This window comes from Nanorana parkeri, unplaced genomic scaffold (genome assembly GCF_000935625.1).
Source record: "Nanorana parkeri isolate BGI_ZX_2015 unplaced genomic scaffold, ASM93562v1 scaffold560, whole genome shotgun sequence".
NCBI classification, from domain to species: Eukaryota; Metazoa; Chordata; class Amphibia; order Anura; family Dicroglossidae; genus Nanorana; species Nanorana parkeri.
The window spans coordinates 477753-487350 of NW_017306828.1; the positions used below are offsets into that span (position 1 = coordinate 477753).

At 47.2% G+C, this 9598-nt stretch overlaps 1 protein-coding gene across 1 annotated transcript in view; it reads right to left on the bottom strand.

Annotated features, from left to right (window-relative positions):
• Positions 1-73: 73 nt before the first annotated feature.
• SLC25A18 (solute carrier family 25 member 18) overlaps positions 74-9598 on the bottom strand; it is a 20825-nt gene continuing 11300 nt past the window's right edge. The window contains exons 4-10 of the mRNA XM_018562089.1: positions 9139-9194; positions 8334-8424; positions 5226-5344; positions 4849-4993; positions 4612-4766; positions 3069-3144; positions 74-371 (exon numbers count right to left, since the gene is read on the bottom strand). Of these exons, the coding sequence (XP_018417591.1) occupies positions 230-371; positions 3069-3144; positions 4612-4766; positions 4849-4993; positions 5226-5344; positions 8334-8424; positions 9139-9194 (784 nt within the window). The 3' untranslated portion in view covers positions 74-229. The remainder of the gene's footprint in view (positions 372-3068; positions 3145-4611; positions 4767-4848; positions 4994-5225; positions 5345-8333; positions 8425-9138; positions 9195-9598) is intronic.

The window sequence follows — 9598 nt, forward strand, 5'->3', positions numbered from 1 at the left end:
GATGATGCAGCAGCATACAGATAAAATGTCTCCACCTCAGTAGAAGTCGCTCTGAGTTATCCAAGCTGCAAAACAACATCAATAAACGTAGAAAGTCGAGGATGAAAAAGTCTCTTCTAGAATAGAAGCTACAGGATGGCTCCATTGCTCCGCTCTAATCATTCAGGGTCTCAGAATTGTTGTCCTGATGTTTGTTCTCTACCAGAGATTTCAGATTTCGTGCTGCGACTTACTTGGAATGTCCCAAAATAAATTCACCTATTCCGATAAAATACACAACTTGTGCTATTCCAAAGAGAGGGGCGATGACCAGTGCTCTGCACCAGGCTCCCTTCATAAATGCGGAGGGACCCTCATTCCTCCAGATCTTCCTATAGCAGGAAAGAAGATGGTGATTGGTATGAGAAAATAACAATGTTTTCCTCCTCTGCAGCGTGAGATTACCACCACTCCTATTCTCCTTCTGTATGGTGTGTGATTACTATCACTCCTATTCTCCTCCTGAACCATGTGGGGGTTACTATCAGTCCTATTCTCCTCCAGTATGGTGTGTGATTACTATCACTCCTATTCGCCCCCTGAACCATGTAAGGGTTACTATCAGTCCTATTCTCCTGTACAGTGTGGGATTTCTATCAGTCCTATTATCTTCCTGTATTATTAATATTATACAGGATGTATAGAGTGCCACAGTTTGCACATCTTTACAGTATATGGGGTGACAGTACAGTTACAGTACAATATCATACAGGAGGATTGGAAGGACCCTGCTCTGTATGGTGTGCAATTGCTATAACTATTCTGCTCACTGTTCTCCTGTACAGTATGATGTTACTAGGACTCCTATTCTCCTCCTTTACAGTGTGGGGATTACTATCAGTCCTTTCTCCTCCTGTATGGTGTGGGATTACTAGGTCTCCTATTCTCCTGTACAATGTGGGGAATACTAGGACTCCTATTCTCCTCCTGTACTGTGTGGGGATTACTATCAGTCCTTTCTCCTCCTGTATGGTGTGGGGTTACTAGGACTCCTATTCTCCTCCTGTACTGTGTGGGGATTTCTATCAGTCCTTTCTCCTCCTGTATGGTGTGGGATTACTAGGACTCCTATTCTCCTCCTGTACTGTGTGGGGATTACTATCAGTCCTTTCTCCTCCTGTATGGTATGGGATTACTAGGACTCCTATCCTATTCTCCTCCTGTATGGTGTGGGATTACTAGGAAATAGGAATCCTATTCTCCTCCTGTACTGTGTGGGGATTACTATCAGTCCTTTCTCCTCCTGTATGGTATGGGATTACTAGGACTCCTATCCTATTCTCCTCCTGTATGGTGTGGGATTACTAGGAAATAGGAATCCTATTCTCCTCCTGTACTGTGTGGGGATTACTATCAGTCCTTTCTCCTCCTGTATGGTATGGGATTACTAAGACTCCTATTCTCCTCCTGTACTGTGTGGGGATTACTGTGTGGGGATTTCTATCAGTCCTTTCTCCTCCTGTACTGTGTGGGGATTACTAGGTCTCCTAGCCTATTCTCCTCCTGTATGGTGTGGGATTACTAGGTCTCCTATCCTATTCTCCTCCTGTATGGTGTGGGATTACTAGGACTCCTATTCTCCTCCTGTACTGTGTGGGCATTACTATCAGTCCTTTCTCCTCCTGTATGGTGTGGGATTACTAGGTCTCCTATCCTATTCTCCTCCTGTATGGTATGGGATTATCAAAGACCAAACGGTTCCCACTCATCAACATCATTAGAGTCCAGATGGAATACATACTTGTTTAATCAATGGTCAAAAAGAACCATAACCTTTACATTTTATAAAAATGTAAAGGTTATGGTTCTTTTTGACCATTGATTAAACAAGTATGTATTCCATCTGCACTTTTTAATGACGTTGATGAGTGGGAACCGTTTGGTCTTTGATAGTTTTATCAGCAGCGCAAGAGTCCATTTGGAAAACAGTAAATTATATTTGTGTACATATACATTGAATTGTCCTGCAAAAAGGATTTCTGAATCACTGATCCACCAGCTTTGTGTCTTGAACACACACTTTTTTTTCTCTCCTGTGTTCCCCAGCTGTCTTTTTCATGTTAAGGGATTACTAGGACTCCTATTCTCCTCCTGAACACTGTGGGGCATAGGCGTGCGCAGCCTATTGCATTAGGGTGCGCACATAAAAGTAGAAACATACACGCGTAGATATATATATATATATATTGTATACACATAAAGTATTATATTGTATACACATAAAGTATATATACATACATACACACACACACACACACACACACACACACACACACACACACACACACACACACACAGACAGACCTGAACCGTCCTGGATTCCCATCTCTTCAACTGACCCTTACCTCGTCCAGCAGGGGTGCAGTATTAAAGAAGGAAGCCTGGTTATAGTCATGTGACCTCTCGCCTGGCTTCCTGATTGGATGGGAAGTTGCAGCCACTCTCCCTCTCAGCTTCCCAGGCACCGAGGACTACTGGTGTTATGTGAGGAATGTAAGTGGCAAGTGCTGTTGCGTTCTGTATCACTGAGCTGATCACAGAGAGATCTTTGTGATCTCTCCACTGGCTCAGTGACTAAAAACACGGCATCTGCTGATGCAGTTTCAGTGTTGTGCTCGGGGTGATAAGGGTGTGCTCAGGCACAGCCGGTACACGCCCTGCGCACGCCTATGGCGTGGGGATTACTATCAGCCCCATTCTCCTCCTATATGGTGTGGGATCTCTGTGACTACTATTCTCCTTCTACACAGCATGGGATTACTATCAGAAATAAAAACTGTTACAAGCCATTATTGCAGTTGATAGCAGCTGCCTTTGCCTTGAGATTTTAGCATAGCTTTATAGCCTGTTGAATTTGGCAATATATGCATCAATTGTGGGTGTATCCAGAGCTACAGAGGCCTATTGGGCCCTTACTACTTGGCAGGACCGCCTGTGGCATGCTGTGCCTGCCTGGCAAAGCATGCTGGGATTTGTAGTTCCTTTGAAGATGGAGGTCAGTTAGCACAGGGTGCGTGGTAAAAGCTTACCTGGCGCAGTCTATAATCCCATTATACGTATCTTCACCAATTCCCTTCTTCAGTGTCTGTATCCGCGTTTTTAGCACTGAAATAGAATTAATATTTATATTATTCTATGATCACATGATCCCTAAAGGCCCAGCTTCCGCACCTAAGGGCCAGAGCTGTGGGTGGGGAGAGGGCTCGGCATGTCATCCCAACAACACAAATGTAACATATAGGTCTTTACCGGTCCTTATATGTGGTGGCTGCATTCCTTTTTCTTTTGAGTGGTGAGCGGTTAGAACCTCTTTTAGGCTTTTATCAGTGTCCTCATTAGGGACATTTACTCTCTAATTGCCCTGATCACCAATGTGACCGGGAATGAAAGGGAGGGTAAATACGAAATTCTAAGTTGTCACCAGAACAGGAATAGAGGAGAGGCCTTCCAATGAAAACACTTGTTCCTGTGACAACTGTCTAAGAGGGAATAGCCCTCACATTGGATCCTCTCACTTCCTGTTGTGTCTACAGGACAGGACGTAATAGGAAATAAGAGGGGATAGCTCTCACATTGGATCCTCTCACTTCGGGTTGTGTCTACAGGACAGGAAGTAATAGAAAATAAGAGGGGATAGCCCTCACATTGGATCCTCTCACTTCCTGTTGTGTCTACAGGACAGGAAGTAATAGGAAATAAAAGGGAATAGCTCTCACATTGGATCCTCTCACTTCCTGTTGTGTCTACAGGACAGGAAGTAATAGAAAATAAAAGGGAATAGCTCTCACATTGGATCCTCTCACTTCCTGTTGTGTCTACAGGACAGGAAGTAATAGGAAATAAAAGGGAATAGCTCTCACATTGGATCCTCTCACTTCCTGTTGTGTTTACAGGACAGGAAGTAATAGGAGATAAGAGGGAATAGCTCTCACATTGGATCCTCTCACTTCCTGTTGTGTCTACAGGACAGGAAGTAATAGAAAATAAGAGGGGATAGCACTCATATTGGATCCTCTAACTTCCTGTTGTGTCTACAGAATAGGAAGTAATAGGAAATCTCCCTAATGAGGCACAAATTGCAAAAAAATTAATACTGAAATCAGCAGTTTGAATCCTCCCCTACTGTATCCAAACTAAAATGAAAGGCTTTTGGCTTTACATATACTTTAACATTCAATTTACTAAATTGTAACTCGTGTAATTTTTGTGTGTTATTGTGTAAAATGTGTAGAATATGCTTTGCTCCACTGCTCCAAAAGCTCTCAGCCCATAATTCATCAGCCGTGGGCATGCCGGGTGCCGACCACATGAGCCGACCTCTGCTGCATAGCCACAACATTCAAACAGTCGCTCTGCTGGTGATGTCACTCTTAATAAACTTTATTTACACAACACAAGTACATGCTGAAGCCCCCGCCAAGGTGGGGACTGCGGCGTGTACTCGTGTTGTGTCAATAAAGTTTATCGGGAGCGCGACCGTTTGTTTGTACATAATGTTATTGTCCACTGTCATTGCTAAAAATAACAAGCGGTATGACTTAGTCTTTAGGACAGCAAAGTATTTGCGCTCACCATCAAGTGGCGTCACAGCCACGGCAGCCACGGATCCAGCGGCGCATCCCGCAAAGAAGGAGTGGTAAAACGGCGCCTTTTCATTGGGCGATTTTTGTCCCAGTTTGTTGATGTTGGCAAAAAGCGGAAAATAGATGACGGAGAACGGGACGTCTCTGTGTGGGAGAGAGAGAAGCGTTATATTTTTCAAAGTGGGGATTTTGGTTTCATATCTCAGCACAGAGGACCTTATCTCACCTGAATAGCGTAGCCCCCAGACCCTTATACACTCCAGAGACGCCCTGGGTTCGGAGAAGTTCTCTCGCTATCCGTAAGGCGGATGGTTTCTGGGAGGGCTGAGAGATGCTCGCCTGTCCGTCACCAGCTACGACTCTCTGTGTTGCTGCAACAGAAAAGTCCAGAGTTCAGCTATAGGAAGCCTGACAAATTGGCATCCATATTGTCTACTGAACACACATTCTAATTATTAATCCACCATGAACTATGACATCACCTCAGCAGTTGTTGCCTAACACTTGGTGCCGTCACTAGTTCCTAGTGTATCATTAGTCTTGATTTCATGAATATTGGCTAAGCTTGCAATATGGGTGCCATGGATTTAAAGGGCCGCTTACCCAGGCGTCCTGCATCTTGCAGCTGAATTTTCAGCATCTCCATGGGGGACGTCACCACAACCTGACAGGTCCCAGCCCCACAACCTGCCAACATTTCTCTGAGCAGTGTCAGTTCCTTCCTGCAACCACAAGAGGGAGTGAGAGACCAGCAAGTCATATCAGTGCAGAATTTCATAAGCTGTTCTATATCAGAAAACAGAACAGCACAGAAGAGAATATCTTTTTTTTACCATTCAATAAATCTTTATCAACACATTTTAAAACAAAACAACAGTAAAAACAAGGAGTAACGAAATGGGGTAGAGTGGAACATTAGAAGAGAATATCTTTTTAAAAAAATGTTGAAAACATATAATGAACTAAACAAGGAATGAAACAAAAGAAAATAGGAGCAAACAGAAAAATTCCCTCTTGAAGCAGAAAAGAAGAAGATAAAATAATAGAAACATTTCGGAGAAGAGCAGAGAAGCTCCAGCACTGCTAGCAGTTCAGAAATATACAGACAGCCCATATAAGATGTGCGCCATTCATACAGACAGGAAAAAATATATCTGTGAAAAAAACAATATATTTATCTGCAAATCAGATTCAGACAGTTACAAAGTGTATAACAATTCTAGATTGGGTGTAGGACTGAAAATGTATGTGGGGGCAGTTTTCCCCCCCAAAAAAATAGGCAGCAATAATAAGACGGGCAGCACTGCAAAGGATAATGCCAACCTGCCTGGGAATTGTCACCCGAAATGCATGTTAAAATATCATTAGGAATGCGTTACTTAAGAAGGGCCAGTGGCAAAAACAACAATGTTATTGCTGGGGAATAGAGCAGAGAATAATGCAAAAGGAGGGAGCAGAAGAGAGTGTGGCACAGAGCAGAGGAGAGCAGGACAAATAGAGGAGAGCCAAAGGAATGAGCACAGCACAGAACAGAAACAAGGAATGAGAGCAGGACAGAGCAGAAGGAGAGGATAAGGGAGCAAGACAGAGTAGAGGAGAGCAGGGCAGAACAGAGGAAAGAAGGACAGAGAAGATGACATGAGAGAAAAACAGTGCAGGATAGCAGGACAGAGGATCGCAAGACAGAGCAGAGGAGAGAAGAAAAGAGAAGGGCAGGACAGTCCAGAGGGGAGCATAACATAAAGGAACAGGACAGTGCAGAGGAGATCAGGACAGAGGAGAGGGAAGGAGAGCAAGACTGTACAGAAGACAACAGGACAGAGCACAACGAATCTGGATAGAACAGAGTAGAAGAGAGCAGGACATAATAGAGGGGGATAAAAGCAGGACAGAACAAAAGAGATAAACAGGAGAACGCAGAGGAAAGAGAAGCATAACAGTGCCTAGGGGAGCAGGAGAGTGCAGAGGAGGACAGAACAGAAGAGGACAGGATAAAGCAGAAGGAATCTAGGCAGAACAGAGCAAAGAAGAGCAGGACAGAGCAAAACAGAAGAAAGCAGGACAGAGCAGAGGAAAGCAGAACACAGCAAAGCAGAGAAGAAAACAAATTAGGACAAACAGGGGAGAGGGGAGTAGGACAGAGTGGAGGAACGTAGAGGAGAGCAGGACAAAGAGAATGGAGGGGAGCAGAACAGATTTGAGGCGAGTTGGGAAGAGTGGAGGACAACAGGGCAGAGCAGAGAAGAGGCCCAGAAAGCAGAACAGTTAAAAGGAGAGCAGGACAGAACAGAACAGATAGGAGGAGAGAAGGCTGGGGCCTAGTACAGGGGAGGAATAGAAAGAGAGCAGGACAGTGCAGAGGAAAGGGGAGTATGTCTGTTCAGAGGAAAGGGGAGTAGGACAGTGCGGAGGAAAGGGGAGCAGGACAGTGCGGAGGAAAGGGGAGCAGGACAGTGCGGAGGAAAGGGGAGCAGGACAGTGCGGAGGAAAGGGGAGCAGGACAGTGCGGAGGAAAGGGGAGCAGGACAGTGCGGAGGAAAGGGGAGCAGGACAGTGCGGAGGAAAGGGGAGCAGGACAGTGCGGAGGAAAGGGGAGCAGGACAGTGCGGAGGAAAGGGGAGCAGGACAGTGCGGAGGAAAGGGGAGCAGGACAGTGCGGAGGAAAGGGGAGCAGGACAGTGCGGAGGAAAGGGGAGCAGGACAGTGCGGAGGAAAGGGGAGCAGGACAGTGCGGAGGAAAGGGGAGCAGGACAGTGCGGAGGAAAGGGGAGCAGGACAGTGCGGAGGAAAGGGGAGCAGGACAGTGCGGAGGAAAGGGGAGCAGGACAGTGCGGAGGAAAGGGGAGCAGGACAGTGCGGAGGAAAGGGGAGCAGGACAGTGCGGAGGAAAGGGGAGCAGGACAGTGCGGAGGAAAGGGGAGCAGGACAGTGCGGAGGAAAGGGGAGCAGGACAGTGCGGAGGAAAGGGGAGCAGGACAGTGCGGAGGAAAGGGGAGCAGGACAGTGCGGAGGAAAGGGGAGCAGGACAGTGCGGAGGAAAGGGGAGCAGGACAGTGCGGAGGAAAGGGGAGCAGGACAGTGCGGAGGAAAGGGGAGCAGGACAGTGCGGAGGAAAGGGGAGCAGGACAGTGCGGAGGAAAGGGGAGCAGGACAGTGCGGAGGAAAGGGGAGCAGGACAGTGCGGAGGAAAGGGGAGCAGGACAGTGCGGAGGAAAGGGGAGCAGGACAGTGCGGAGGAAAGGGGAGCAGGACAGTGCGGAGGAAAGGGGAGCAGGACAGTGCGGAGGAAAGGGGAGCAGGACAGTGCGGAGGAAAGGGGAGCAGGACAGTGCGGAGGAAAGGGGAGCAGGACAGTGCGGAGGAAAGGGGAGCAGGACAGTGCGGAGGAAAGGGGAGCAGGACAGTGCGGAGGAAAGGGGAGCAGGACAGTGCGGAGGAAAGGGGAGCAGGACAGTGCGGAGGAAAGGGGAGCAGGACAGTGCGGAGGAAAGGGGAGCAGGACAGTGCGGAGGAAAGGGGAGCAGGACAGTGCGGAGGAAAGGGGAGCAGGACAGTGCGGAGGAAAGGGGAGCAGGACAGTGCGGAGGAAAGGGGAGCAGGACAGTGCGGAGGAAAGGGGAGCAGGACAGTGCGGAGGAAAGGGGAGTAGGACAGTGCGGAGGAATGGGGAGTAGGACAGTGCGGAGGAGAGTAGAATATAATAAATTGTACCCCTCTTGAGAAAGAGTATTTCGAAAGAAGTCATTAGCTGCCAGTTTAATAGCTTTCTCTGGCGTCACGAGGGTGAGATTTACAGCCGCACCTGTCAGTGAGAGAGAGAAAAGGTCACAATTAGCACAAGCAGCTGTACACTGAAAGTTTAAATGTTGTACACAAAATGTACAGAAAATAAGGACAAAAGAAGAAAACAAACACTTGTAAAGCATAGTTGTGTATAGATATATGGATATAGTTGTATGGATATAGTTGGGTATAGATATACGGATATAGTTGTGTATAGATATATGGATATAGTTGGGTATAGATATACGGATATAGTTGTATGGATATAGTTGTGTATAGATATACGGATAGAGTTTATCTATGAATTTGGTTGTTGTACATAAGATATACAGCAGGTTTTGCACAGATAAAATCTATCCAGTGATATTTTGGGGAGCTTTCCTCATTTTTACACCAGTGCAGCTTTATGGCTGTTGAGCTACAAATCCCAGCAAGTCAATCCTGGCAGCCATGGACAGATTAGACAAGCTGGGACTTGTAGTTCTTTGGCAGCCATTGTGGTCCATGTTGGCCCTGGCCAGGGAAGGTGTATGGTCACCTCTCCATGCTAACATTGTATTATGGGGAATTGTGTGTCAGTGAATCTAACAGGTAACACGCGGGATGAGATCACAAGACCGCTGACTGTTGCATCACAGCCCTTGATGTTTGCCCCGCAAGGCCTCCTGGGATTCCGCTGGGCTAATAAAATAACATTGCAACACAAAACTTTGATCTGATTCCCAACCAATACCTCTGTACATTCCAAAGAATCCTTCTGAGCGAACCGTCTTTACGAGGCAGTCAAACCTGAGAGGGAGAGAGAGGGAACGGGAGGGAGAGAGAGGGATGTAGGGACAGGAAGAGAGAGAGAGTCGGGAAGGGAGATGGATGAAGAGAGGGAGAGTGGGGAAGGGAGCGAGAGGGAGGGAGAGGGAGAGTGGGGAAGGGAGCGAGAGGGAGGGAGAGGGAGGAAGGGAGCGAGAGAGAGAGAGGGAGAGTGGGGAAGGGAGGGAGAAGGATGGGGAGGGAGTGTGGGGAAGGGAGGGAGATGGATGGAGAGAGGGAGAGTGGGGAAGGGATGGAAAAGGATGGAGAGGGAGAGTGGGGAAGGTAGGGAGATGAATGAAGAGAGGGAGAGTGGGGAAGGGAGGGAGATGGATGAAGAGAGGGAGAGTGGGGGAGGGAGGGAGATGAGTGACGAGGGGGAGAGA